Source organism: Vanessa atalanta, chromosome 27 (assembly GCF_905147765.1).
Source record: "Vanessa atalanta chromosome 27, ilVanAtal1.2, whole genome shotgun sequence".
Lineage (NCBI taxonomy): Eukaryota > Metazoa > Arthropoda > Insecta > Lepidoptera > Nymphalidae > Vanessa > Vanessa atalanta.
Genome location: NC_061897.1, coordinates 4,483,121 through 4,511,119, shown reverse-complemented (window position 1 = coordinate 4,511,119; position 27,999 = coordinate 4,483,121). Strand labels below are relative to the sequence as shown.

At 37.5% G+C, this 27,999-nt stretch overlaps 10 protein-coding genes and 1 pseudogene across 11 annotated transcripts; 6 read left to right on the top strand and 5 right to left on the bottom strand.

Moving 5' to 3' along the window:
* Positions 1-1,449: 1,449 nt before the first annotated feature.
* On the bottom strand, positions 1,450-2,193 carry LOC125074133 (annotated as a pseudogene).
* A 2,183-nt stretch (positions 2,194-4,376) lies between these two features.
* Positions 4,377-5,130, top strand: LOC125074131 (chorion class CA protein ERA.1-like). Its single transcript, XM_047685359.1, has 2 exons — positions 4,377-4,427; positions 4,645-5,130. The coding sequence occupies exons 1-2, from the start codon at positions 4,377-4,379 to the stop codon at positions 5,128-5,130; spliced, it is 537 nt and encodes a 178-aa protein (XP_047541315.1).
* Positions 5,131-7,527: 2,397 nt separating this feature from the next.
* On the bottom strand, positions 7,528-8,369 carry LOC125074305 (chorion class B protein PC10-like). The gene is made up of 2 exons (XM_047685598.1): positions 8,257-8,369; positions 7,528-8,009 (listed from the first exon to the last, which is right to left on the bottom strand). The coding sequence occupies exons 1-2, from the start codon at positions 8,302-8,304 to the stop codon at positions 7,536-7,538; spliced, it is 522 nt and encodes a 173-aa protein (XP_047541554.1). The 5' UTR covers positions 8,305-8,369; the 3' UTR covers positions 7,528-7,535.
* A 914-nt stretch (positions 8,370-9,283) lies between these two features.
* On the top strand, positions 9,284-14,943 carry LOC125074430 (chorion class CA protein ERA.1-like). Of its 2 annotated transcripts, XM_047685771.1 has the most exons (3): positions 9,284-9,382; positions 9,605-10,081; positions 14,878-14,943. In XM_047685771.1, exons 1-2 carry the CDS (start codon positions 9,332-9,334, stop codon positions 10,073-10,075), a joined length of 522 nt encoding a protein of 173 aa, XP_047541727.1. In that variant the 5' UTR covers positions 9,284-9,331; the 3' UTR covers positions 10,076-10,081; positions 14,878-14,943. The 2 variants fall into 2 exon arrangements, with proteins under 2 accessions (XP_047541727.1, XP_047541726.1); XM_047685770.1 differs by lacking the exon at positions 14,878-14,943 and having other exon boundaries at positions 9,605-10,144.
* Positions 12,226-13,055, bottom strand: LOC125074427 (chorion class B protein PC10-like). Its single transcript, XM_047685768.1, has 2 exons — positions 12,955-13,055; positions 12,226-12,707 (listed from the first exon to the last, which is right to left on the bottom strand). The coding sequence occupies exons 1-2, from the start codon at positions 13,000-13,002 to the stop codon at positions 12,234-12,236; spliced, it is 522 nt and encodes a 173-aa protein (XP_047541724.1). The 5' UTR covers positions 13,003-13,055; the 3' UTR covers positions 12,226-12,233.
* Positions 14,065-14,943, top strand: LOC125074425 (chorion class CA protein ERA.5-like). The gene is made up of 2 exons (XM_047685766.1): positions 14,065-14,179; positions 14,401-14,943. Exons 1-2 carry the CDS (start codon positions 14,129-14,131, stop codon positions 14,869-14,871), a joined length of 522 nt encoding a protein of 173 aa, XP_047541722.1. The 5' UTR covers positions 14,065-14,128; the 3' UTR covers positions 14,872-14,943.
* Positions 14,944-17,325: 2,382 nt separating this feature from the next.
* On the bottom strand, positions 17,326-18,222 carry LOC125074421 (chorion class B protein PC10-like). Its single transcript, XM_047685762.1, has 2 exons — positions 18,110-18,222; positions 17,326-17,865 (listed from the first exon to the last, which is right to left on the bottom strand). Exons 1-2 carry the CDS (start codon positions 18,155-18,157, stop codon positions 17,392-17,394), a joined length of 522 nt encoding a protein of 173 aa, XP_047541718.1. The 5' UTR covers positions 18,158-18,222; the 3' UTR covers positions 17,326-17,391.
* Positions 18,223-19,153: 931 nt separating this feature from the next.
* Positions 19,154-20,215, top strand: LOC125074431 (chorion class CA protein ERA.1-like). Its single transcript, XM_047685772.1, has 2 exons — positions 19,154-19,268; positions 19,490-20,215. The coding sequence occupies exons 1-2, from the start codon at positions 19,218-19,220 to the stop codon at positions 19,958-19,960; spliced, it is 522 nt and encodes a 173-aa protein (XP_047541728.1). The 5' UTR covers positions 19,154-19,217; the 3' UTR covers positions 19,961-20,215.
* Positions 20,216-22,490: 2,275 nt separating this feature from the next.
* On the bottom strand, positions 22,491-23,390 carry LOC125074422 (chorion class B protein PC10-like). Its single transcript, XM_047685763.1, has 2 exons — positions 23,278-23,390; positions 22,491-23,030 (listed from the first exon to the last, which is right to left on the bottom strand). The coding sequence occupies exons 1-2, from the start codon at positions 23,323-23,325 to the stop codon at positions 22,557-22,559; spliced, it is 522 nt and encodes a 173-aa protein (XP_047541719.1). The 5' UTR covers positions 23,326-23,390; the 3' UTR covers positions 22,491-22,556.
* A 924-nt stretch (positions 23,391-24,314) lies between these two features.
* LOC125074424 (chorion class CA protein ERA.1-like) lies at positions 24,315-25,197 on the top strand. Its single transcript, XM_047685765.1, has 2 exons — positions 24,315-24,428; positions 24,655-25,197. The coding sequence occupies exons 1-2, from the start codon at positions 24,378-24,380 to the stop codon at positions 25,123-25,125; spliced, it is 522 nt and encodes a 173-aa protein (XP_047541721.1). The 5' UTR covers positions 24,315-24,377; the 3' UTR covers positions 25,126-25,197.
* A 1,149-nt stretch (positions 25,198-26,346) lies between these two features.
* On the top strand, positions 26,347-26,982 carry LOC125074130 (chorion class B protein PC10-like). The gene is made up of 2 exons (XM_047685358.1): positions 26,347-26,358; positions 26,443-26,982. The coding sequence occupies exons 1-2, from the start codon at positions 26,347-26,349 to the stop codon at positions 26,914-26,916; spliced, it is 486 nt and encodes a 161-aa protein (XP_047541314.1). The 3' UTR covers positions 26,917-26,982.
* The last annotated feature ends 1,017 nt before the right edge of the window (positions 26,983-27,999 follow it).

The window sequence follows — 27,999 nt, the reverse complement described above, 5'->3', positions numbered from 1 at the left end:
ACAGTGTTCAATTAAATGTAAAACAAGAACATCAGATACATTTATATTTATATATCTTGTATGACCTTCAACGATTATAACACCAAGCTCTTCAAGCATTGAATTTTTAAGCCGCTCATTAACATTACATTAACAGCCTGTAAATTTCCCCCTGCTGAGCTAAGGACGCACTCCCATTGAGGAGAAGGTTTGGAGCATATTCCACCGCGGTGCTCCAATGTGGTTGGTGGATACACATGTGTTTGATGTCTAATTTCGTTGAAATTAGACATCAAATTACATAACATCCTCAGTTTGCGTTATGAATCCGAAAATCCGGTAATTTTGACCTTTAAGCTTGAATGATTTTAGCAGATGAGGGATTCCCCAGCTTTTTAACATTACCTGAGTGACCTTCCTTTTATGTGCATACATTTTCATTTCAATATTATTTGCACAAATCGATTTTCAAAAATATTTTTTAAAAATAACATCATTGTATTATTCAAATCTTGGGCCTATATCTTGCGTAGGGTATACCACCCACTCATCAGGTATTCTACCACCAAACTTCTGGTATGAAGTGGAGTAGCTACAGGCATCAGGGATGTAAGATCTAAACCCCCAATGTTGATGGCCCAATGGCGATATAAGGAATCTGTAATATTTCTTACAGCACCATTGTTTATGGGCGATAGTGATAAAATTACCATGAAAAAATAGGAATTATAGTTTAAAACATATAACAAACTTAGCCAAAGCACTACAGAACCGGGGTATGCCCATGGTGAGCATATTTACCAAGCTTTATATACGTTATTCAAGCAATAATTTGGTAAAAATTTCCAGGTAGAGTATAAGTAGAAATATAACACTTAATAATACTTTAAGATTCAATGAATAAATCCATTTTATACATTTTTTTACTCTAAATATAATAATGAAACGAGGATAGAAAAATAAGCTCATGAAAGCATAGAACAATAAGAAATACAGACAAAATCTAATTCTTCTAATGAGATTGTTTATGAAAAGTAAATAAAGAAAGATTCGTCAGTCGTTCGTACGGAACCACTGTGTCGTTTGATATTCAGTATGAGATCTATGTATATTAAAGCAGGAAGACTTTACTTAAAGTAACAATCTGTGGATTTCGTATTTCCGGGTTAGATGCTTCTTTCCTTCTATTGAGCACATTTGGAGAACATTCCACCAAGCTGCTCTAATGCAGACGCACTGACTACATAAACTGACATTTCAACGTATAATATAAAATATATTTGATATAGTTTGTCACGAAAAAATAACTTTTGGATTTTAAGAAAGCCTTCACTGGACCAATGTTTAACTCCGAAATTAATCATATTATCATTGACATTTAGATTTACTTAAACTGGTCAAGAGTTGCGTAAAATACTTTAAAAATATTCATTTACTAGAGGAATTCTCAAGGTCAATTGTCACTCGTATTTAAATGACGGTGCCACACCCATAACCAGCGCGATAAGGTCGATCCAGAGCACTGACACCGTAACTGTAGGCGCCATAGCCGATACCATCAATAGCCCCATAAGGACCAAGGCCATAGCCGAGCGAGCCAGATATTCCAGCAGGAGTTATTTCTTCCAAAATGGCAACGGCTCCGTTTCCGCATCCATAACTGACCACACCGGCACCAGCAGTTGGCAGAACACCTTCCAGAGCAACGGCTCTCAAGAAAGGTAAAGCACCGGCGACTGCTAGGGCTCCTACAATAGCGTTTTCTAGAGCACAGATACTCCATTTGGTTGAATTGAAGAAGCGCTGGATACGCCGAGACCGCCACCGCTAGAGGCAGGGATGGCAGCAACTTCGCAACCACAACCACCAGCAAGAGGACCAGCGATACCGTAAGGAGCAACACCCCATCCGGCTCCGATACATTGTCCAACGATAGAATAAAATAAAAATGTACAATTCATTAATTTATAATTTTTTACCGCCAATATGGAAGATTTGGTTAATATTCTTTCAATTTATTCTTCTTTAATTTCGGCTACAAGACCAAAATGAAAAGTTTACAAATTTTGATCGAAGTTCTTCTAAAAGTCTGTTAATTGCAAAAATAACAAAATATTTCGTAAAAACTAAAATCGGTGGACTTTTTAGTTACCTGGATCAAGAGCGCCTGAGCGCAAACAAAAAGTGCAGCCTTGAACATGTTGACCGTTTGACTGTAAAATTGACAATGTTTCAGATGAATACGAACTGGTTCTTATATTGAATGCACCGCAGAAAATCGTTATCAAAGTAAGTTATTATGCTGATACTACCATGAATTATGTAAAAAATCGTGACTTGCAAAGGTTTAGTCAATAGGTCATTGATTTAGATAAAACATATACGTATAACCACGTCCTTAGGTAGGAAAAATATTATTGCCAATACACTTGCACATTCTCCGGATAAGAACTAGAAGAAACGTATTATCTGGAAGCAGGTAGGTTGGCAGCTATGTAGCATGTACCCTAAAAAGCGTAATAAAAAACCAAACATCAATATATTTTGCTAGACAAATAGCTTTAAAATAGTTGTTCCACAAGGATACATTTTGGGTCATTTTCTATTTCTAGTATATATAAATGATCTTCCTTTCTATGTTAAAGGTATTTGTGATATAGTGTTGAAACTTTACTGATTTTTAGGTCGACAGGAAAAAAACCGATTATGACGATGTCTACAGTGTATTATTACAGAAACAAAATTGCTTAACAATAAATAATTTAGTTTTGAATACTCAAAAAATAAAATGTGTAGTTTTTACCCTACTACTACTAATGTTAGAAACCTAAATTATAATACATTGAAAAGCGATTGCTGTCTTGATGTAGCCGGTATATATACTACGGTGTATTTAGGAATAGCATTGGATTTCAAACTTCAATGGAGTCCTCATTTATCGTCCCTGACAGGAAGACTCAGTTCCGCAGCATACGCGGTTAGAAATGTTAGACACCTAACTGATATTGATACCGCTCGTCTTTGGTTTTTTTTTTATTTAACTCGTTTTGGTTATTTGCATAGTATTATGTCATATGACATATTATATTAATATGGCATATTACTTTGAAAATGAATTTTTTATTAGAGCTAGAAACTCCCTTCAGGATGTTTTTAACGAAGAAGGAATAGTCACTGTTGTGACACAATATATTTACAATAATATTATGTATATTCACATCGATCACTGATAGAATCAATGATAATCATTGCATTTGCACGAGACGTAAGGATAAGTTTATAACGCCAAGTTTCCGACTCTGCAAAGTCAATAAATCCTTCTTGGGGCAAGGTATCCGTTGCTATAGCAAAATTCCGTAGATATTTTTCACTTTGCCGATTCATAACTTCAAATCATTTGTAAAAAATTACATTAACATTAATAAAAAATACATATTATTCAATACAAGATTAAAAAGATATAGATGTAGAATACCTACATGTTGACTTCCAGGATATATTATATACATATATACATTTATTTAACTAACATAACTTTGTATTTTAAATTTTGAAAAAGAGTAACTACTCATTTCATGCTGGTCATTCTCGGTAGAATCTACATTCCGAACCGGTGGTAGCTTCACTTAATATGACGACGAATACTTTTTAAAATGACGATACAAAAATGGTTTGAATAAAGTATATTTTGATTATTTATATACGAACATAAAAATACAAGTAACTACGTCTCAGTCATTTTCCATAGTTTCCACCGCATCATGATCAAGCAGAAGTACAAAAATTGTTCCTGAAATATCAGCATTTAAAACATCGAAAATAATAAAACGCACATCCGGTTATAGTATACAATTTTTATCTAAAGTATTTTCATAACATTCACAGTTTGCGTTATAAATCCGAAGATTTATTTTTGACCTTTAATCTTGAATGATTTTAGCAGATGAAAGATGCTTTCCTCGCTTTTTACGATTAGCTAAGTGAACTTCCTTTTTGTGCATACATTTATATTTTTTTATTATTATTTATATTTTCCGAAAAAAATATTCTAATTTTCTTGTTTATTTATATTTTATTTTTGCATACAAAGTTATTTCAATTTCAAGAATCAGTCAATGTTAAATATTTCATTTGTAGTAGCACACCTAAGAACTCTACAAATATTCAGACCTATGTTGGCTTATTTACAGTTTGAAATGGCTCAAACATTTAGAAGTTGATTCTTTATTTCTCAACTTTGATAATATGTAAAATGCAAAATAGTAAATTAAAATTATATTGACACACGTTTTGCAATTGCGACATAAGTATTATCTATTCATAGTTATAGCTATATAAGCGACTGTGTGGCTTCTCGTAATAATTGTATATTCGGCTACGAATACGCACCAAGCATCATGTCTACCTTCGCTTTCCTCCTCCTCTGCGTCCAAGCTTGCTTGCTTCAGGTAAGATTTGCTTTAAACAAAGTGCGATCAATCACTGCAAACATAATTTGAATTATTGATAGTGCTTGCTCGAATTGTAGGAAATACCATATTCTCGCTCAATATTCAAGGCAAAAGGCGTCTTAACCATAAAGAATAAGATTGACTTTTGATTGTTTGCTTTCTTAATATTACTACAAGCTCGATCAAACTTAATATATCGTCTTGTTTTTTTTAGAATGTGTACAGCCAGTGTCTGCGTGGTGCCATTGCTGGGCCTATTGGGTGGGAAGCTGGAGTTGCTGGCTGCGGCTGGGGTCCCGGCGTTGCTGGTTTAGGCTGGGAAGCCGGTCTAGCTGGACCCGTTGGGTGCGGTTGGGGAGCCGGCCTTGGTGGTTTAGGCTGGGAAGGCGGTTTAGCTGGACCTGTTGGCTACGGTTGGGGTGCCGGCCTTGGTGGTTTAGGCTGGGATGCCGGTCTTGCTGGTCCCGGTGCTTGGGGTTGGGGTGCTGGTCTTGCTGGTCCCTACGGAGGTGCCGGTGTTGGTGATGTAGCAGTCGCTGGTGAAATGGGCGTCGCTGGCACCACTCTAGTAGCTGGTCAAGTGCCAATCCTTGGCGCAGTCGAGTTCGGAGGTGTCGTGCCAGCTGCTGGAGCTGTCTCTATCGCTGGTAGCTGCGGCTGCGGCTGCGGCTGCGGCTGCAACGGTGGATACCTTTACTGAGAAAAACTTATAACATGAATAATGGCAAAAATGTTTTCCAAGCCAAATTAAATTATATTTATGGCACTCATATGTATTATTTTTATTTCTTCCTAAACTAACATAAGAACCTAGTATATTAAAGTTTTTATATATGTACATTATGTTAAAGAGCGTTTGTGTGCTAAAGGATATTACAACACCAATGACTTTTTAGTTGACTGCACACCTTGGGAATGAAATGATCGCCTCCAGGCTGATTCAAATAACTAAAATATACTTATCATTGTACCTACATGGAAAATGGTTAAAAAAAATAAAAAAATATATCCCGCTGAGTTTCTTTCGCCGGTTCTTCTCAGGTCCGAGGTGCTAAATTCCGAACCGGTGGTAGATTTTTGACAGTCAATAAGCAAGTGTAAACACTTCTATATTGAATAAAGATTTTTGACTTTGACTTTTGACTTTGACTTTTGATTACTTTATTTGTCATTGGCATTTTTTTACGTACTAAATCACTAATTTCGTACTGTAGTTGAACTTAGCTACCAGAGAATAAAATAAAGTACACGGCAAGAGCTTTCATCACACGGGTATCATCAATGTTGCACCATTTTGAAAAATGCACTCAGTGTTCATACAAAAGTACCCAAGGTCTTCTGCTTATGAGTTAACGATAGTATTATAGCGTTATAAACTCGTAACAGAGTAAAATTGGGAAAGATTTTTTCAATGTAATAAATTTGGAAGTCGGTGTTTAGGCTTCTATTTATGGGAGAAGTCAGGCGGTATAATATTTTTTACAATTCACCTCTTATGAGTTTAAAAATTCTGAATGGAAGTGTGTACCTAATAAAATAACATTTAATTTAAAATCATCCAAATAAGACGCATCTACTTTATTTAATAATAATGCTTCAAATTGATTTCTCATTTGAAACAAAAGATAACATAAAAGTATTTAAAACCCTCAATTATAAAAAAAAATAATGACATATGGGGCGACAGTAACTTTTACCAAGAGTTTGGACACGGGTTCTTTTCCCAACTTGTTTAAATGTAATAAAGTTTAACCACTTTTTAAGACTGGAATAAGGAGTGATCCCAGTAATTACATCTTTGAGTAAAATATTCGAAAAAAATATTTCAAATGAACTTTTCGGTACAAATACTGATTTTCATAGAAAACAATTCTGTTTTACAAGAGGTCGCTCGATAACAGATGCGGAATAGCACTTCTCAAACTAATTCACGATGCATGGGAAAATCATAGAATTCTACTGGAGTATTCTGTGATTTGTCTAAGGCATTTGATTGTGTGGAACACGAAAGGCTTCTTTATATGCTAAAATAATAAGGAATTGACGGTAAAGCTCTTGATCTCATTGCTTCAAACTGAAGTCAATGAGTCCAACAAGTTTTTATTAATGGAATAAAGTCTTCGGGATCTACGTTAAAAACCGCAAGGATCTATTATGGGACCTTTTCTATTTCTAGTATATATAAATGATCTTCCTTTTTATGTTAAAGTTATTTGTGATATAGTGTTGTTTGCTGACGATACATCACTGATTTTGAATGTCGAAAGAAAAAAACTGATTATATCGATGTAAACATAGCATTATCACAATTACACGTTCGGTTTATAATAAATAATTTCGTTTTGTCCTAATTTTATTGTACGTACACTCACATTTATTCCACGCACCTTTATTCAGCTCTGTTTTTGTGTTTACTCACGTGAGGAATCGGTCTCGTAGAGCAGTTGAAACAATAAGGCGGGTGATTGCTCGAGTTCTGCCGGTACCGGATCTCCTTTTGAAAGAACCTATCTCTACAAACCTTCGGTACACACTAGAAAACATAGACAGATTTAAATTTAAATTTCTAGCAATCAATCGTTCGTTGATCCACTCCTTCCCATTAAATTTTGAGGGGCTTGTACATTGCAATTTGACGTAAGTATTTTTACCTATGCTAACGAAACTTTTGTTAAGTTTAAAAAATCAATAATATAACAACATGCCAACAATAATTAAAATCGCAAATAAAAATAAAAAACAATACGATTTCATTTTAACTTTTACTATGCAACAATTTTATTTTTCCGGCAATGATTTATCTTTTACTTCAGTTCTAGTTTTTTTTGTGATTTATGTAATCTCGATATTTTCATCTAGTTCAATCTAAAAGGCTGTACATCTATCAATAATGTTAATTCAATATTAATCCTGAACTTTGATTAAGTTTATGAGTCCGTCAGTGCAAAAAGGTTATGGTGATTTGTCTCAGACAAAAAGATTCCCAGGAGAACGCTAAATATTTTTCAGACCATATGCTCCTTTGTTGAAATAAAAACAATTAAATCGATTCACAAAGCGTTTTAATTTAACATGAGGATTACGTCGCCATCGTCGTCTCCGTGTTTAGATGAAGGCGCCACAGGCGCAACCAGCACGGTTAAGTCCAGCCAGGGGACCGATACCGTAACCTAGAGCACCGTAGCCGATACCGTCGAGAGCACCATAAGGACCAAGGCCGTAGCCGAGTGGGCCAGCAATACCAGCTGGGGCAATTTCTTCCAAAATGGCGACAGCTCCGTTCCCACATCCGTAATTGACAGCACCAGCACCAGCAGTTGGTAGAACACCTTCCAGAGCGACGGTTCCCAAGAACGGCAGAGCACCGGCTACAGCGAGAGGTCCTTCAATAGCGTTTTCTGAGAGCACGGACACTCCGTTTGGTGAGATAGGAGAAGCGCTTGACACACCGAGACCACCACCGCTAGACGCAGGGATCGCAGGAACACCGCAACCACAACCACCAGCCAGAGGAGCGCCGAGACCGCCCAAGGGAGCACCCCATCCCCATCCAGCTCCGATGCATTGTCCAGCGATAGACTAGCGATAAAATGCAAATTAATATTTCGTTACATTAACGTTTTAAAATGAAAAAGCAGATTCTTAAATAATATTATTTCTAAACTTGATGATTCAATTTCCCGCCAGCAAATGAGAAAGTATTCATAAAAAAAGTAAGTGTGATTTGTGTAGAAAAAATAACGGTATTTACTTGAAATCAAACTTATAAAGCAGTTTATTCATATGGTTAATATTAATTTTGACTGCGACGTTTCTACCAAATTACCTGGATCAAGAGCGCCTGAGCGCAGACCAAAAGTGCAGCCTTGAACATGTTGACCGTTTGAATGCAAACTTGACAATGTTTCAGAAGAATACGAACTGGTTTTTATATCGAATGCATGGTGAAAAATCGTTATCAAAGTAAGTTATAGTGCTGATTCCGCCATGCATGATGTAACAATACGTGACATGCAAACGTTTGGCCAATAGGTCATTGATTTAGATAATAGACGCACGTATGGCCGCAGCCTTAGATATGAAAAAAGTTTTGGCATTTTCAAAACCGCCAATTTACTTGCATTCTTGGGAAAGGTAAAATTAGTAGAAACTTAATGAGGCATTCGGTAGACTGGTAAGAATCAAAATCAAAATCTACTCAATTCAGGCTTTACAAGCACTGTTGAATCATTATTTTACAGAACTATATTAAGTCGGCTACAGCTAGTTCAGACTATAGATTTTACCGAGAATAACCTGTAGTTTTCAATTTTCCAACATATCAAATACATTATCTATCTGCCTGAAAGTCAACTAGTAATAGTTCAGGCTTATTTTATCATCTATATAATCGTGTCTTAAATGAAAATGCCTTATTTATTATTATTATTTAACAAATGATTCGAATTCATAAATCGACAAGGTGCAAAAAGGTATCTGCAGAATTTTATTATAGAAAAGCACACTTTGCCCCGAGTAGGTTTTATTGACTTTGCGGAGTCGGAAACTTGGAATTATAACTACTCCTTACGTCTCGTGTTCACTGATTCCAAATAAATAAAATAAAAACATAAAGTTCAATTTTATAACATCTTAATAAAAATCACATCTAACGAAGGAGAACAATAATTTTTGGCTTATTCGCAGTTTCCAATCACTCAACACATTTTGATGTTGTTCTGATTTTCTTAATATTTGATAATATGTAATGCAAAATAGTAAATAAAAATTATTATTGAAACACGTTTTGCAATTGCGACATAAATATTATCTATTCATAGTTATAGTGGTAACTATATAAGCGCTGTGTGACTTCTCATAGTCATTGTATATTCAGCTACTTTGAATACGCACCAAGCATCATGTCTACCTTCGCTTTCCTCCTCCTCTGCGTCCAAGCTTGCTTGGTTCAGGTAAAATTTCCTCAATATTAATTTACTTATTGGAATTCTTCCGAATATAATTTGAATTATTGATAGTGCTTGCTCAAGTAGTACGAAAAACCTTTTTGCCGCTGAATTTTAAACACAGAAGACGTCTTAACCATAAACCATCAGTTGGACCTTTCGACTGTTTGCTTTCTTAATATTCCTACAAACTGAATAACTTGATATATCGTCTTGTATTTTGTTTAGAATGTGTACAGCCAGTGTCTGCGTGGTGCCGTTGCTGGACCTATTGGGTGGGACGCTGGAGTAGCTGGCTGCGGCTGGGGTCCTGGCATTGCTGGCTTAGGCTGGGAAGGCGGTTTAGCTGGACCCGTTGGGTGCGGTTGGGGTGCCGGCCTTGGTGGTCTAGGTTGGGAAAGCGGTCTAGCTGGACCCGTTGGCTACGGTTGGGGTGCCGGCCTTGGTGGCTTAGGATGGGAAGCCGGTCTTGCTGGTCCCGGTGCTTGGGGCTGTGGTTCCTACGGAGGTGCCGGCGTTGGTGATGTAGCAGTTGCCGGTGAAATGGGCGTCGCTGGTACCACACTAGTAGCTGGTCAAGTGCCAATCCTTGGCGCAGTCGAGTTCGGAGGTGTCGTGCCAGCCGCTGGAGCTGTCTCTATCGCTGGTAGCTGCGGCTGCGGCTGCGGCTGCGGCTGCAACGGTGGATACCTTTACTGAGAAAAACTTATAACATGAATAATGGCAATGTTTTCCAAACCACATTAAATGATAATTATGGCACTCTTATGTATTCTTTTTATTTCTTCCTAAACTAACATGATAACCAAGTATATTAAAGTTTTTATATATGTACCATATGTACATTACCTAATTTGTCAATGGCGTTTTTTTATGTACTAAATCGCTAATTTCGTACTGTAGTTGAACTTAGCTACCATAGAATTAAATAAAGTACACGTCAAGAGCTTTAATCACACGGGTATCATCAATGTTACACCATTTTGAAAAGTGCACTTATACAAAGTTACCCAAGTCCTTCTGCTTATAAGTTAACGATAGTATTATAGCGTTATAAACACCTAACAGAGTAAAATATGAAAATGAAAAAAATCTGAATGGAAGTATATATAGGCATTATTTGTTTTTTTTTTTTTTCAAATAAATAAGTAAACATTGGATAACATCACATCCATTACTCTGATCCCAATGTAAGCAGCTAAACCACTCGTGTTATGGTAAATCAGAAGTAACGACGGTACCACAAACACCCAGACCCAAGACAACATAGAAAACTAATGAACTTTTTCTACATCGACTCGCCCGGGAATCGAACCCGGGACCTCGAAGTGCCGTACCCATGAAAACCGGTGTATACACTACTCGACTACGGAGGTCATCAAAATACCCAATAATATAACATTTCATTTAAAATCGTCTAAATAAGACGCATCTACTTTTTAAATAATAATGTTTCAAAATGCGCTATGGATTTCTCATTTGAAACAAAAGATAACATAAAAGTATTTAAAACCCTTAATTATAAAAAAAAATAATGACATATGGGGCAACAGTAACTTTAAACAAGAGCTTGGACACGGGTTCCCAACTTGTTTCAATGTAGTAACAGATGCGGTAATAGCACTACTCAAACATATTCACGACGCATGGGAAAATCACAGAATTTTACTGGAGTATTCTGTGATTTTTCTAAGGCATTTGTTTGTGTGGAACACGAAACGCTTCTTCATATGCTCAAATACTATGGTATTAACGGTAAAGCTCTTGATCTCATTGCTTCAAACTGAAGTCAAAAAGTCCAACAAGTTTTCATTAATCGCATAAAGTCTTCTGGATCTCCGTTAAAAATGGGTGTTCCACAAGGATCAATTTTGTGTCCCTTTCTATTTCTAGTATATATAAATGATCTTCCTTTTTATGTTAAAGGTATTTGTGATATAGTGTTGTTTATTGACAATACTTCACTGATTTTGAATGTCAAAAGGTAAAAAAACTCTGACTATGTGAATGTAAGCATTGCATTATCACAATTACACGATCGGTTTTCAGTAAATAATTTACTTTTGAATGCTCAAAAAACAAACTGCGTAGCTTTTACACTACCTAATGAAAGAAAACAAAATTATGATACATATATCACGCTCTCCATGTAATCGATGTAACAGTGTTTTTAGGAATAACATTAGATTCTAAACTTCAGTTGAATCCTCATTTGTAGTCGATAACAGTAAGAAGAACAACTTACTGATGTCTAGTTTATTTTAATAATATTCATAATATTATGTCATTTGGCATATTACTTTGGGGTAAAGCTTCAAATATAGAGGCCCGTTACTCTTCAGTTTTATTTAGATGTTCATGCATAAATCTTAAACGAGATTGTCTGGCGGCTCCCAGACAGCTTTGGACTATTTGTTAGTCTAAAAGAGGTTATTTTCTCTTCCTTAAGCTTAATTATTATTGTTCGTACACTCACGTTTATTTCACGCACCTTCCTTCAACAACAAAACGATTTCATTTTAACCTTTACTATGCATTAATTTTATTTTCCCGGCTATGATTTTGTTGTGTTTTTTCCGTTATTTTTGGAGAGTCTCGATATTATCAAAAATGTTAATTCAATAGTAATCCTGAACTTTGATAAGTTTATGAGTGCGTCAGTGTAAAAACTTTATGGTGATTTGTCTCAGACAACAAAATTTCCAGGAGATCGTTAAATATTTGTCAGACCATATGTTAAAGAATGTAAGAAATAGATTTAAATAGGTACTTATTTGTTGAAATAAAAATAATTAATTCGATTCACAAAGCGTTTTTATTTGACATGAGGATTACGTCGTCATCGTCGTCTTCGTGTTTAGATGAAGGCGCCACAGCCGCAACCAGCACGGACCAGTCCAGCCAGAGGACCGATACCGTAACCGAGAGCACCGTAGCCGATACCGTCGAGAGCACCATAAGGGCCAAGGCCATAGCCGAGTGGACCAGCAATACCAGCGGGAGCAATTTCTTCCAAAATGGCAACGGCTCCGTTACCACATCCGTAATTGACAGCACCAGCACCAGCAGTTGGTAGAACACCTTCCAGAGCGACGGTTCCCAAGAACGGCAGAGCACCGGCTACAGCGAGAGGTCCTTCAATAGCGTTTTCTGAGAGCACAGACACTCCGTTTGGTGAGATAGGAGAAGCGCTTGACACACCGAGACCACCACCGCTAGACGCAGGGATCGCAGGAACACCGCAACCACAACCACCAGCCAGAGGAGCGCCGAGACCGCCCAAGGGAGCACCCCATCCCCATCCAGCTCCGATGCATTGTCCAGCGATAGACTAGCGATAAAATGCAAATTAATATTTCGTTACATTAACGTTTTAAAATGAAAAAGCAGATTCTTAAATGATATTATTTCTAAACTTGATGATTCAGTTTCCCGCCAGCAAATGAGAAAGTATTCATAAAAAAAGTAAGTGTGATTTGTGTAGAAAAAATAACGGTATTTACTTGAAATCAAACTTATAAAGCAGTTTATTCATATGGTTAATAATAATTGTGACTGCAAAGTTTCTACTAAATTACCTGGATCAAGAGCGCCTGAGCGAAGACCAAAAGTGCAGCCTTAAACATGTTGACCGTTTGAATGCAAACTTGACAATGTTTCAGAAGAATACGAACTGGTTTTTATATCGAATGCATGGTGGAAAAGCGTTATCAAAGTGAGTTATAATGCTGATTCCGCCATGCATGATGTAACAAAACGTGACACGCAAACGTTTGGCCACTAGGTCATTGATTTAGATAATAGACGCACGTATGGCCGCAGCCTTAGGTGTGAAAAAGATTTTGGCATTTTCGGAACCGCCAATTTACTTGTAATCTTAAGAGAGGTAAAATTAGCAGAAACTTAAAGTGTAATTCGGTAAACCGGTTACTTCTAAGCAAGTGAGAATCAAAATCAAAATCTACTCAATTCAAGCTTTACAAGCACTGTTGAATCGTTATTTTACAGAACTATATTAAGTAGGCTACAGCTAGTTCAGAATATAGATTTTACCGAGAAGAATCTGTAAGAAACTCAGTAGTTTTCAATTTTCCAACATTTCAAATACATTATCTTAGTTAAATACAAGTTTATATTATAAACCCTGCCTGACAGTCCAGTAGTAGTTCCAGCTTTTTTGGTCATCTATTTATATAGATGACCAAAAAAGCTGGAACTACTCATTTAAGACACGATTATTCGTGTCTTAAATGAAATGCCTTATTTATTATTATTATTTAACAAATGATTCGAATTCATAAATCGACAAGGTGCAAAAAGGTATCTGCAGAATTTTATTATAGAAAAGCACACTTTGCCCCGAGTAGGTTTTATTGACTTTGCGGAGTCGGAAACTTGGAACAATAAGCTCCTCCTTACGTATCCTGTACACTGATTCCAAATAAATAAAATAAAAACGGACAATTACATTTTATAACAACATCTTAATAAACATCCCACCTAACGAAGGAGAACAATAATTTTTGGCTTATTCGCAGTTTCCAATCACTCAACACATTTTGATGTTGTTCTGAAGTTCTTAATATTTGATAATATATAATGCAAAATAGTAAATAAAAATTATTATTGAAACACGTTTTGCAATTGCGACATAAATATTATCTATTCATAGTTATAGTGGTAACTATATAAGCGCTGTGTGACTTCTCATAGTCATTGTATATTCAGCTACTTGAATACGCACCAAGCATCATGTCTACCTTCGCTTTCCTCCTCCTCTGCGTCCAAGCTTGCTTGGTTCAGGTAAAATTTCCTCAATATTAATTTACTTATTGGAATTCTTCCGAATATAATTTGAATTATTGGTAGTCCTTGCTCAAGTAGTACGAAAAATCTTTTTGCCGCTGAATATTAAACACAGAAGACGTCTTAACCATAAACCATCAGTTGGACCTTTCGATTGTTTGCTTTCTTAGTATTCCTACAAGCTGAATAACTTGATTATCGTCTTGTGTTTTGTTTAGAATGTGTACAGCCAGTGTCTGCGTGGTGCCGTTGCTGGACCTATTGGGTGGGACGCCGGAGTAGCTGGCTGCGGCTGGGGTCCTGGCATTGCTGGCTTAGGCTGGGAAGGCGGTTTAGCTGGACCCGTTGGGTGGGGTTGGGGTGCCGGCCTTGGTGGTCTAGGCTGGGAAAGCGGTCTAGCTGGACCCGTTGGCTACGGTTGGGGTGCCGGCCTTGGTGGTTTAGGCTGGGAAGCCGGTCTTGCTGGTCCCGGTGCTTGGGGCTGTGGTTCCTACGGAGGTGCCGGTGTTGGTGATGTAGCAGTTGCCGGTGAAATGGGCGTCGCTGGTACCACACTAGTAGCTGGTCAAGTGCCAATCCTTGGCGCAGTCGAGTTCGGAGGTGTCGTGCCAGCTGCTGGAGCTGTCTCTATCGCTGGTAGCTGCGGCTGCGGTTGCGGCTGCGGCTGCAACGGTGGATACCTTTACTGAGAAAAACTTATAGCATGAATAATGACCAAAATGCTTTCCAAACCAAATTAAATGATGTTTATGGCAGTCTAATGTATCATTTTTATTTCTTCTTAAACTAACATAATAACCTAGTATATTAAGGTTTTATATATGTACCATATGTACAATACCTAATTTGTCAATGGCGTTTTATTACGTACTAAATTGCTAATGGCGTACTGTAGTTGAACTTAGCTACCATAGAATGAAATAAAGTGCACGCCAAGAGGTTTAATCACACAGGTATCATTAATATTACACAATTTTAAAAAGTGGACCTACTGTTCTTAGAAAAATGCCCAAGTCCTTCTCGATAAAAGTTTGTATAGATTATAGAGGTTCCAAACCCTCGTAAGATTGAAATATGGAGTTATTTGTTTAGACTTCTGCTTATGAGTTGAAGATAGTATTATAACGTTTTTGAATACAAATCACCTAATGGGGTAAAATTGAGAAATAATTTCTGATGTTTTAAATATGGAAGTGGGAGCATAGGCTTCCATTCATGAGAGAAGTCAAGCGGTATAATATTTTTCAAAATTCACCCCTTATGAGGTTAAAATTCTGGATGAATGTGTCTATAACACATATAAATGTATAAAATATACCCCCATACATAGTAGCATTTGATTGTGTAGAACACGAAATACTTTTATAGAAGCTCAAATATTACAGTGTTAAAGCTCAAGCTCTTGATCTCATTGCTTCAAGCTTAAGTCAAGGATTCCAACAAGTTTGCATTAAAAGAATAGTCATCTATAATTAATTGAATTGATGTAGCAGGCTATACTATTAGCATAGGCTAACAATGGTTGTTCTGCAAGAGTCACGTTTAGGCTCTTTTCTTTTTTAGAATATATACATAAATGATCTCCCTTTCTACGTGGAAGTTATTTGTGACATTGTGTTGTTTTCTGACGTTATTCAGTGATTTTTAAGGTTGATAGGAAAAAAACTTACTTCGAAACGAAGTAAACAAGGCATTATCACGAATAAACGGTTGGTTCACAACAAATGGTTTAGTTTTTAATGCTAAAAAAACAAAATGCATAGTTTTTATCCTACCTAATGAAAGAAAGCAAAATTATAATGTACCATTTTACAAAAACTCTCTTGGTGTAATCGCTGCTACAGTCTTTTTAGGAATAACATTAGACTCTTAACTTGACTGGAATTCTCATTTATCGTCCCTGACAGGAAGACTTAGCTCAGCGGAGCTCCAAAAAGTTCAAAAGCTTAGAAACATGTAATTGGTATCGATAAGATCGCTGGTCTAGCATATTTTGGTAATTTTCAGAGTATTATGTCATTTGGGATATTATGTCATTTGGGATACTTTGGGATAACGCTACAAATATGGACGCCCATTGCTCTTCAGTCCAATTGAGATGTTTACGCGCAAATCTTAAACGAGCTTGTCTGTAAGCTGCAGACAGCTTTCAACAACATTTGATGGTCTAAGAGAGGTGATTGCCTCTTCCTTAAGCCTCCTTAATATTGTTCGTACACTCCTGTTTATTCCACGCACTTCATTCAGCTCTGTTTTGATATTGACTGACGTGAGGAATCCATTTCTAAGTGGAAAACATAAATTGGTCACCACGAGTTCTGCCTACAAACCTTCGGCACACTCGAAAAAACGTAAACAGATTTAAATTTGAATTTCTAGCAATCGTTTGTTGATCAAATCCTTCCGCACCAACGCCATAATTTGAGCGGCTTGTTTGGAAGAAGAATTTATATTTATGGTAACGAAACTTTTGTTAAGTTAAAAAAGCTACTAATCAATAACATTGGTCACAATAATTTAAATCGCTAATAAGTAAAAGCAAAACGATTTTATTTTAACCTTTACTAGCATCAATTTTATTTTCCCGGCTATGATTTTATCTTTTACTGCAGTTCTGTTTTTTTTTTGTGATTTATGGAGGATCTCGATATTTTCATTTACTTCAATCTAATGAGTTACACACTAACACCTGTGTCTATCACACGGACGATGGTAGCGACTCTATCGGCAGATTCATCGGCCGAGCGGCGGGTGTTTCAGAAAAGACCATCCTGGAGCACAGCCTTAAGACATCTATACATAAACGTGATATCAGAGTCGCCGAGGCTGTACTCTCTCTGATCGAGCACGGAGCAGGGCCCGCTGGATTGCAGTAATTAGGATAAAAAAAAACTACTATATACAGTATTTTTATATATTATATATTACCATATACTATTTATGTTATAATTATTAATTCGACATTAATCCTAAAGTTTGATTAGGTTTATGAGTCAGTCAGTGTAAAAACTTTATGGTGATTTGATTCAGACAACAAGATTCCCAGGAGAACGTTAAATATTTTTCAGACCATATGTTAGAGAATGTAAGAAATAGATTAGAAGTACCTATTGTACTTCTTTGTTGAAATAAAAACAATTAAGTCCATTCACAAAGCGTTTTAATTTGACATGAGGATTACGTCATCACCGTCGTTGTCGTCTTCGTGTTTAGATGAAGGCGCCACAGCCGCAACCAGCACGGTTAAGTCCAGCCAGAGGACCGATACCGTAACCTAGAGCACCGTAGCCGATACCGTCAAGAGCACCATAAGGACCAAGGCCGTAGCCGAGTGGGCCAGCAATACCACCGGGGGCAATTTCTTCCAAAATGGCGACGGCTCCGTTACCACATCCGTAGTTGACAGCACCAACACCAGCAGTTGGCAGAACACCTTCCAGAGCGACGGTTCCCAAGAACGGTAGAGCACCGGCTACAGCGAGAGGTCCTTCAATAGCGTTTTCTGAGAGCACAGACACTCCGTTTGGTGAGATAGGAGAAGCGCTTGACACACCGAGACCACCACCGCTAGAGGCAGGGATCGCAGGAACGCCGCAACCACAACCACCAGCCAGAGGAGCGCCGAGACCGCCCAAGGGAGCACCCCATCCCCATCCAGCTCCGATGCATTGTCCAGCGATAGACTAGCGATAAAATACAAATTAATATTTCGTCACATTAACGTTTTAAAATGAAAAAGCAGATTCTTAAATGATATTATTTCTTAACTTGATGATTCAATTTCCCAGCAAATGAGAAAATATTCATAAAAAAAGTAAATGAAATTTGTGTAGAAAAAATAACGGTATTTACTTGATATCAAACTTATAAAGCAGTTTATTCATATGGTTAATAATAATAGTGACTACGATGTTTTTACTAAATTACCTGGATCAAGAGCGCCTGAGCGCAGACCAAAAGTACAGCCTTGAACATGTTGACCGTTTGAATGCAAACTTGACAATGTTTCAGAAGAAAACGAACTGGTTTTTATATCGAATGCATGGTGGAAAAGCGTTATCAAAGTGAGTTATAATGCTGATTCCGCCATGCATGATGTAACAAAACGTGACACGCAAACGTTTGGCCAATAGGTCATTGATTTAGATAATAGACGCACGTATGGCCACAGCCTTAGATGTGAAAAAAGTTTTGGCATTTTCAAAACCGCCAATTTACTTGCATTCTTGGGAAAGGTAAAATTAGTAGAAACTTAATGAGGCATTCGGTAGACTGGTAGATTCAAAATCAAAATCTACTCAATTCAAGCTTTACAAGCACTGTTGAATCATTATTTTACAGAACTATATTAAGTCGGCTACAGCTAGTTCAGAATGTAGATTTTACCGAGAAGAACCGGTAAGAAACTCAGTAGTTTTCAATTTTCCAACATTTCAAATACATTATCTTAGTTAAATACAAGTTTATATAATATACCCTGCTTGACAGTCCAGTAATAGTTCCAGCTTATTTGGTCATCTATATAATCGTGTCTAAAATGAAATGCCTTATTTATTATTATTATTTAACAAATGATTCGAATTCATGAATCGACAAACTGTAAAAAGGTATCTGCCGAATGTTATTGTAGCAACGCACTCCTTGCCCCAAGAAGGTTTTATTGACTTTGCGGAGTCGGAAAGTTGGAATTATAACTACTCCTTACGTCTCGTGTTCACTGATTCCAAATAAATAAAATAAAAACATAAAGTTCAATTTTATAACATCTTAATAAAACTCACATCTAACGAAGGAGAACAATCATTTTTGGCTTATTCGCAGATTCCAATCACTCAACACATTTTGATGTTGTTCAGAATTTCTTAATTTTTGATAATATGTAATGCAAAATAGTAAATAAAAATTATTATTGAAACACGTTTTGCAATTGCGACATAAATATTATCTATTCATAGTTATAGTGGTAACTATATAAGCGCTGTGTGACTTCTCATAGTCATTGTATATTCAGCTACTTGAATACGCACCAAGCATCATGTCTACCTTCGCTTTCCTCCTCCTCTGCGTCCAAGCTTGCTTGGTTCAGGTAAAATTTCCTCAATATTAATTTACTTATTGGAATTCTTCCGAATATAATTTGAATTATTGATAGTGCTTGCTCAAGTAGTACGAAAAACCTTTTTCGCGCTGAATATTAAAGACAAAAGACGTCTTAACCATAAACCATCAGTTGGACCTTTCGATTGTTTGCTTTCTTAGTATTCCTACAAGCTGAATAACTTGATTATCGTCTTGTGTTTTGTTTAGAATGTGTACAGCCAGTGTCTGCGTGGTGCCGTTGCTGGACCTATTGGGTGGGACGCTGGAGTAGCTGGCTGCGGCTGGGGTCCTGGCATTGCTGGCTTAGGCTGGGAAGGCGGCTTAGCTGGACCCGTTGGGTGCGGTTGGGGTTCCGGGCTTGGTGGTCTAGGCTGGGAAGGTGGTCTAGCTGGACCCGTTGGCTATGGTTGGGGTGCCGGCCTTGGTGGTTTAGGCTGGGAAGCCGGTCTTGCTGGTCCCGGTGCTTGGGGCTGGGGTTCCTACGGAGGTGCCGGTGTTGGTGATGTAGCAGTTGCTGGTGAAATGGGCGTCGCTGGTACCACACTAGTAGCTGGTCAAGTGCCAATCCTTGGCGCAGTCGAGTTCGGAGGTGTCGTGCCAGCTGCTGGAGCTGTCTCTATCGCTGGTAGCTGCGGCTGCGGATGCGGCTGCGGCTGCAACGGTGGATACCTTTACTGAGAAAAATTTATAGCATGAATAATGACGAAAATTCTTTCCAAACCAAATTAAATGATATTTACGACAGTCTAATGTATCATTTTTATTTCTTCTTAAACAAACATAATAACCTAGTATATTAAGGTTTTATATATGTACCATATGTGCATTACCTAATTTGTCAATGGCGTTTTTTATGTACTAAATCGCTAATTTCGTACTGTAGTTGAACTTAGCTACCATAGAATGAAATAAAGTGCACGCCAAGAGCTTTAATCACACAGGTATCATTAATATTACACAATTTGAAAAAAAGAAGACTCACTGTTCTTACGAAAAGGCCCAAGTCCTTCTCGATAAAAGTTTGTATGAACTATAGAGGTTCTAAACCCTCGTAAGACTGAAATATGGAGTTATTTGTTTAGACTTCTGCTTATGAGTTGAAGATAGTATTATAACGTTTTGAAAACAAATCATCTAATAGGGTAAAATTAAGAAATAATTTCTAATGTTTTAAATGTGGAAGTTGGAGCTTAGGCTTCCATTTATGAGAGAAGTCAAGCGGTATAATATTTTTCAAAATTCACCCCTTATGAGGTTAAAATTCTGGATGAATGTGTCTATAACACATATAAATGTATAAAATATATCCCCATACATAGAAGCATTTGATTGTGTAGAACACGAAATACTTTTATAGAAGCTCAAATATTACGGTGTTAAAGCTCAAGCTCTTGATCTCATTGCTTCAAGCTTAAGTCAAGGATTCCAACAAGTTTGCATTAATAGAATAGTCTTCTATAATGAATTGAATTGATGTAGAAGACTATACTATTAGCATAGGCTAACAATGGTTGTTCCGCAAGATTCAAGTTTAGGATCTTTTCTTATTTTAGTATATATAAATGATCTCCCTTTCTACGTGGAAGTTATTTGTGACATTGTGTTGTTTTCTGACGTTATTCAGTGCTTTTTAAGGTTGATAGGAAAAAAACTTACTACAACGAAGTAAACAAGGCATTATCACGAATAAACGGTTGGTTCACAACAAATGGTTTAGTTTTTAATGCTAAAAAAACAAAATGCATAGTTTTTATCCTACCTAATGAAAGAAAGCAAAATTATAATGTACCAGTTTACAAAAACTCTCTTGGTGTAATCGCTGCTACAGTCTTTTTAGGAATAACATTAGACTCTTAACTTTAGTAGAATTCTCATTTATCATCCCTGACAGGAAGACTTAGCTCGGCGAAGCTCAGAAAAGTTCAAAAGTTCAGAAACATCTAATTGATATAGATATGATCGCTGGTTTAGCATATCTTCGTTATTTTCATAGTATTATGTCATTTGGGATATAACCTTGGGATAACGCTACAAATATGGAGGCCAAATATGGCTCTTCAGTCCAATTGAGATGTTTACGCGCAAATCTTAAACGAGCTTGTCTGTAAGCTGCAGACAGCTTTCAACAACATTTGATGGTCTAAGAGAGGTGATTGCCTCTTCCTTAAGCCTCCTTAATATTGTTCGTACACTCCTGTTTATTCCACGCACTTCATTCAGCTCTGTTTTGATATTGACTGACGTGAGGAATCCATTTCTAAGTTGAAAAATTAAATTGGTCACCACGAGTTCTGCCTACAAACTTTCGACACACTCGAAAAAACGTAAACAGATTTAAATTTGAATTTCTAGCAATCGTTTGTTGATCAAATCCTTCCGCACCAACGCCATAATTGGAGCGGCTTGTTTGGAAGAAGAATTTATATTTATGGTAACGAAACTTTTGTTAAGTTTAAAAAGCTACTAATCAATAACATTGGTCACAATAATTTAAATCGCTAATAAGTAAAAGCAAAACGATTTTATTTTAACCTTTACTAGCATCAATTTTATTTTCCCGGCTATGATTTTATCTTTTACTGCAGTTCTGTTTTTTTTTTGTGATTTATGGAGAATCTCGATATTTTCATTTAGTTCAATCTACTAAGTTACACACTAACACCTGTGTCTATTACACGGACGATGGTAGCGACTCTATCGGCAGATTCATCGGCCGAGCGGCGGGTGTTTCAGAAAAGACCATCCTAGAGCACAGCCTTAAGACATCTATACATAAACGCGACATCAGAGTCGCCGAGGCTGTACTCTCTCTGATCGAGCACGGAGCAGGGCCCGCTGGATTGCAGTAATTATGATTAAAAAAAAACTACTATATACAGTATTTTTATATATTAAATATTACCATATACTATTTATATATTATTTTAAATTGAAAAAAAAAAACAAAATGTCAGTGTGGGCCACGTCTTCCAAGAAGACGACAAGCTCGAAGTCCAGAGAAGATCTGCTGATGTTTAGTAAAAATATAAAATAACGCCACAATTTATAAAAATAAAATTTAAGTAAAGGCACGGGCAACTGTGAGCACGTGGCTCAAAAAAAGATTCCCAGGAGAACGTTAAATATTTTTCAGACCATATGTTAGAGAATGTAAGAAATAGATTAGAAGTACCTATTGTACTTCTTTGTTGAAATAAAAACAATTAAATCGATTCACAAAGCGTTTTAATTTGACATGAGGATTACGTCATCACCGTCGTTGTCGTTTTCGTGTTTAGATGAAGGCGCCACAGCCGCAACCAGCACGGTTAAGTCCAGCCAGGGGACCGATACCGTAACCGAGAGCACCATAGCCGATACCGTCGAGAGCACCATAAGGACCAAGGCCGTAGCCGAGTGGGCCAGCAATACCAGCGGGAGCAATTTCTTCCAAAATGGCGACGGCTCCGTTACCACATCCGTAGTTGACAGCACCAGCACCAGCAGTTGGCAGAACACCTTCCAGAGCGACGGTTCCCAAGAACGGCAGAGCACCGGCTACAGCGAGAGGTCCTTCGATAGCGTTTTCTGAGAGCACAGACACTCCGTTTGGTGAGATAGGAGAAGCGCTTGACACACCGAGACCACCACCGCTAGAGGCAGGGATCGCAGGAACACCGCAACCACAACCACCAGCCAGAGGAGCGCCGAGACCGCCCAAGGGAGCACCCCATCCCCATCCAGCTCCGATGCATTGTCCAGCGATAGACTAGCGATAAAATACAAATTAATATTTCGTCACATTAACGTTTTAAAATGAAAAAGCAGATTCTTAAATAATATTATTTCTTAACTTGATGATTCAATTTCCCGCCAGCAAATGAGAAAGTATTCATAAAAAAAGTAAGTGTGATTTGTGTAGAAAAAATAACGGTATTTACTTGATATCAAACTTATAAAGCAGTTTATTCATATGGTTAATAATAATTGTGACTGCGAAGTTTCTACTAAATTACCTGGATTAAGAGCGCCTGAGCGCAGACCAAAAGTACAGCCTTGAACATGTTGACCGTTTGAATGCAAACTTGACAATGTTTCAGAAAAATACGAACCGGTTTTTATATCGAATGCATGGTGGAAAATCGTTATCAAAGTAAGTTATAGTGCTGATTCCGCCATGCATGATGTAACAATACGTGACATGCAAACGTTTGGCCAATAGGTCATTGATTTAGATAACAGACGCACGTATGGACGCAGCCTTAGATGTGAAAAATGTTTTGGCATTTTCAAAACCTCCAATTTACTTGCATTCTTAAGAGAGGTAAAATTAGTAGAAACTCAATGTGTCATTCGCTAAAGCGGTTACTTCTAAGCAAGTGAGAATAAAAATCAAAATCTGCTCAATTCAAGCTTTACAAGCACTGTTGAATCATTATTTTACAGAACTATATGAATTAGGCTACAGCTAATTCAGAATGTAGATTTTACCGAGAAGAACCGGTAAGAAACTCAGTAATTTTCAATTTTCCAACATTTCAAATACTTTATCTATCTGCCTGAAAGTCATCCAGTAATAGTTCCAGCTTAATTGATCATCTATATAAGCGTGTGTTGAATAATATGCCTTTTTTATTATTATTTTTTAACAATTATTCGAATTCATGAATCGGCAAGGTGTAAAAAGGTATCCGCAGAATTTTATTATAGAAACGCATAACTTGGCCCAAGAAGATTTTATTGACTTTGCGGAGTCGGAAAGTTGGAATTATAACTACTCCTTACGTCTCGTGTTCACTGATTCCAAATAAATAAAATAAAAACATAAAGTTCAATTTTATAACATCTTAATAAAAATCACATCTAACGAAGGAGAACAATAATTTTTGGCTTATTCGCAGTTTCCAATCACTCAACACATTTTGATGTTGTTCAGAAGTTCTTAATTTTTGATAATATGTAATGCAAAATAGTAAATAAAAATTATTATTGAAACACGTTTTGCAATTGCGACATACATATTATCTATTCATAGTTATAGTGGTAACTATATAAGCGCTGTGTGACTTCTAATAGCCACTGTATATTCAGCTACTTTGAATACGCACCAAGCATCATGTCTACCTTCGCTTTCCTCCTCCTCTGCGTCCAAGCTTGCTTGGTTCAGGTAAAATTTCCTCAATATTAATTTACTTTGTGAAAAAACTGCGAACATTATGTAAATTATTGATAATGCTTGCTCAAGTAGTACGAAAAACCTTTTTCCCGCTGAATATTAAACAAAAAAGACTTCTTAACCATAAACCATCGGTTGGACCTTTCGACTGTTTGCTCTCTTAATATTCCTACAAGCTGATCTATCAACTTGATCTATCGTCTTGTGTTTTGTTTAGAATGTGTACAGCCAATGTCTGCGTGGTGCCGTTGCTGGACCTATTGGGTGGGACGCCGGAGTAGCTGGCTGCGGCTGGGGTCCTGGCATTGCTGGCTTAGGCTGGGAAGGCGGTTTAGCTGGACCCGTTGGATGCGGTTGGGGTGCCGGGCTTGGTGGTCTAGGCTGGGAAGGTGGTCTAGCTGGACCCGTTGGCTACGGTTGGGGTGCCGGCCTTGGCGGTTTAGGCTGGGAAGCCGGTCTTGCTGGTCCCGGTGCTTGGGGCTGTGGTTCCTACGGAGGTGCCGGTGTTGGTGATGTAGCAGTTGCCGGTGAAATGGGTGTCGCTGGTACCACACTAGTAGCTGGTCAAGTGCCAATCCTTGGCGCAGTCGAGTTCGGAGGTGTCGTGCCAGCTGCTGGAGCTGTCTCTATCGCTGGTAGCTGCGGCTGCGGCTACGGCTGCGGCTGCAATGGTGGATACCTTTACTGAGAAAAACTTATAGCATGAATAATGACAAAAATGCTTTCCAAACCAAATTAAATGATGTTTATGGCAGTCTAATGTATCATTTTTATTTCTTCTTAAACTAACATAATTACCATAACATAATAAAAAGTATATTAAGGTTTATATATGTACCATATGAACATTACCTAATTTGTCAATGGCGTTTTTTATGTACTAAATCGCTAATTTGTACTGTAGTTGAACTTAGCTACCATAGAATGAAATAAAGTGCACGCCAAGAGCTTTAATGACACAGGTATCATTAATATTACACAATTTTAAAAAATGGACCCACTGTTCTAACAAACAAATGCCCAAGTCCTTCTCGATAAAAGTTTGTATGGACTATAGAGATTCCAAACCCTCGTAAGATTGAAATATGGAGTTATTTGCTTATACTTATGCTTATGAGTTAACATATGGTCCGAAAAATATTTAACGATCCTGGGAATCTCGTTGTCTGAGATAAATTATAGTAAAGTTTTTACACTGACAGACTCATAAACCTAATCAATGCTCTCTTTGAAATAGTAAATTGGTTTAGTGTTAATAATTTAATGTTAAACAGTAAAAAGACAAAATGTATTAAATTAACTACTCCCAATGTAAGATGTGTCAAAACGAGTGTACTTTCAAACGGGGAAGCATTAGTTGTTTTAGAATCAACAGAGTTCCTTGGTATGACAATAGACTCTAAGCTCCAATGGGGCCCCTATATAAATAGATTGGAGAAAAGACTAAGCTCTGCAGCCAATGCGGTAAAAAAAATTAGACTTTTGACTGATGTGGACACGGCTCGCCTTGTGTATTTCAGTTATTTCCACAGTATAATGTCGTATGGCATCCTTCTCTGGGGTAATGCAGCTGACATTAATACCATTTTTGTACTGCAGAAGAGGGCTATTCGTGCAATTTATAACCTGGGCTTTGGGTCCAGGTTTCGTTAAGAGGTAAATTTAAAGAAATTAAAATAATGACTGTCGCTTCTCAATTTGTTTTTGATAATGTTATGTATGTACGCAAAAACATAAATGATTTTCCCAGAAATTGTGACGTACATTCTATTAACACTAAGAACAAGAATAAACTCGTTACTCCATGTACCCGATTACACAGGGTTAGCAACTCTTTTTTGGGGCAATGTATACGTTTTTACAACAAGATCCCAGAAAACGTTCAAAATTATTTCTCATTTGCTGGGAAATGAATCATCAAGTTTAGAAATAATATTATTTAAGAATTTGCCTTTTCATTTAAAACGTTAATGTGACGAAATATTAATTTGTATTTTATCGCTAGTCTATCGCTGGACAATGCATCGGAGCTGGATGGGGATGGGGTGCTCCCTTGGGCGGTCTCGGCGTACCTCTGGCTGGTGGTTGTGGTTGCGGTGTTCCTGCGATCCCTGCCTCTAGCGGTGGTGGTCTCGGTGTGTCAAGCGCTTCTCCTATCTCACCAAACGGAGTGTCTGTGCTCTCAGAAAACGCTATTGAAGGACCTCTCGCTGTAGCCGGTGCTCTACCGTTCTTGGGAACCGTCGCTCTGGAAGGTGTTCTGCCAACTGCTGGTGTTGGTGCTGTCAACTACGGATGTGGTAACGGAGCCGTCGCCATTTTGGAAGAAATTGCCCCCGGTGGTATTGCTGGCCCACTCGGCTACGGCCTTGGTCCTTATGGTGCTCTTGACGGTATCGGCTACGGTGCTCTAGGTTACGGTATCGGTCCTCTGGCTGGACTTAACCGTGCTGGTTGCGGCTGTGGCGCCTTCATCTAAACACGAAGACGACAACGACGGTGATGACGTAATCCTCATGTCAAATTAAAACGCTTTGTGAATGGACTTAATTGTTTTTATTTCAACAAAGAAGTACAATAGGTACTTCTAATCTATTTCTTACATTCTCTAACATATGGTCTGAAAAATATTTAACGTTCTCCTGGGAATCTTGTTGTCTGAATCAAATCACCATAAAGTTTTTACACTGACTGACTCATAAACCTAATCAAACTTTAGGATTAATGTCGAATTAATAATTATAACATAAATAGTATATGGTAATATATAATATATAAAAATACTGTATATAGTAGTTTTTTTTTATCCTAATTACTGCAATCCAGCGGGCCCTGCTCCGTGCTCGATCAGAGAGAGTACAGCCTCGGCGACTCTGATATCACGTTTATGTATAGATGTCTTAAGGCTGTGCTCTAGGATGGTCTTTTCTGAAACACCCGCCGCTCGGCCGATGAATCTGCCGATAGAGTCGCTACCATCGTCCGTGTAATAGACACAGGTGTTAGTGTGTAACTTAGTAGATTGAACTAAATGAAAATATCGAGATTCTCCATAAATCACAAAAAAAAACAGAACTGCAGTAAAAGATAAAATCATAGCCGGGAAAATAAAATTGATGCTAGTAAAGGTTAAAATAAAATCGTTTTGCTTTTACTTATTAGCGATTTAAATTATTGTGACCAATGTTATTGATTAGTAGCTTTTTTAACTTAACAAAAGTTTCGTTACCATAAATATAAATTCTTCTTCCAAACAAGCCGCTCAAATTATGGCGTTGGTGCGGAAGGATTTGATCAACAAACGATTGCTAGAAATTCAAATTTAAATCTGTTTACGTTTTTTCGAGTGTGTCGAAGGTTTGTAGGCAGAACTCGTGGTGACCAATTTATGTTTTCCACTTAGAAATGGATTCCTCACGTCAGTCAATATCAAAACAGAGCTGAATGAAGTGCGTGGAATAAACAGGAGTGTACGAACAATATTAAGGAGGCTTAAGGAAGAGGCAATCACCTCTCTTAGCACATCAAATGTTGTTGAAAGCTGTCTGCAGCTTACAGACAA

Bases quoted from the DNA above. Each gene is read 5' to 3' on its own strand.
- LOC125074422 (XM_047685763.1), bottom strand. From the start codon at position 23,325: ATGTTCAAGGCTGTACTTTTGGTCTGCGCTCAGGCGCTCTTAATCCAG. The intron at 23,031-23,277 runs GTAATTTAGTAG...TTTTATCGCTAG, and splicing joins CTCAGGCGCTCTTAATCCAG to TCTATCGCTGGACAATGCAT.
- LOC125074427 (XM_047685768.1), bottom strand. From the start codon at position 13,002: ATGTTTAAGGCTGCACTTTTGGTCTTCGCTCAGGCGCTCTTGATCCAG. The intron at 12,708-12,954 runs GTAATTTAGTAG...TTTTATCGCTAG, and splicing joins CTCAGGCGCTCTTGATCCAG to TCTATCGCTGGACAATGCAT.
- LOC125074430 (XM_047685771.1), top strand. From the start codon at position 9,332: ATGTCTACCTTCGCTTTCCTCCTCCTCTGCGTCCAAGCTTGCTTGGTT. The intron at 9,383-9,604 runs GTAAAATTTCCT...TATTTTGTTTAG, and splicing joins TCCAAGCTTGCTTGGTTCAG to AATGTGTACAGCCAGTGTCT.
- LOC125074305 (XM_047685598.1), bottom strand. From the start codon at position 8,304: ATGTTCAAGGCTGCACTTTTGGTCTGCGCTCAGGCGCTCTTGATCCAG. The intron at 8,010-8,256 runs GTAATTTGGTAG...TTTTATCGCTAG, and splicing joins CTCAGGCGCTCTTGATCCAG to TCTATCGCTGGACAATGCAT.
- LOC125074431 (XM_047685772.1), top strand. From the start codon at position 19,218: ATGTCTACCTTCGCTTTCCTCCTCCTCTGCGTCCAAGCTTGCTTGGTT. The intron at 19,269-19,489 runs GTAAAATTTCCT...TGTTTTGTTTAG, and splicing joins TCCAAGCTTGCTTGGTTCAG to AATGTGTACAGCCAGTGTCT.
- LOC125074424 (XM_047685765.1), top strand. From the start codon at position 24,378: ATGTCTACCTTCGCTTTCCTCCTCCTCTGCGTCCAAGCTTGCTTGGTT. The intron at 24,429-24,654 runs GTAAAATTTCCT...TGTTTTGTTTAG, and splicing joins TCCAAGCTTGCTTGGTTCAG to AATGTGTACAGCCAATGTCT.
- LOC125074425 (XM_047685766.1), top strand. From the start codon at position 14,129: ATGTCTACCTTCGCTTTCCTCCTCCTCTGCGTCCAAGCTTGCTTGGTT. The intron at 14,180-14,400 runs GTAAAATTTCCT...TGTTTTGTTTAG, and splicing joins TCCAAGCTTGCTTGGTTCAG to AATGTGTACAGCCAGTGTCT.
- LOC125074421 (XM_047685762.1), bottom strand. From the start codon at position 18,157: ATGTTCAAGGCTGTACTTTTGGTCTGCGCTCAGGCGCTCTTGATCCAG. The intron at 17,866-18,109 runs GTAATTTAGTAA...TTTTATCGCTAG, and splicing joins CTCAGGCGCTCTTGATCCAG to TCTATCGCTGGACAATGCAT.
- LOC125074131 (XM_047685359.1), top strand. From the start codon at position 4,377: ATGTCTACCTTCGCTTTCCTCCTCCTCTGCGTCCAAGCTTGCTTGCTT. The intron at 4,428-4,644 runs GTAAGATTTGCT...TGTTTTTTTTAG, and splicing joins TCCAAGCTTGCTTGCTTCAG to AATGTGTACAGCCAGTGTCT.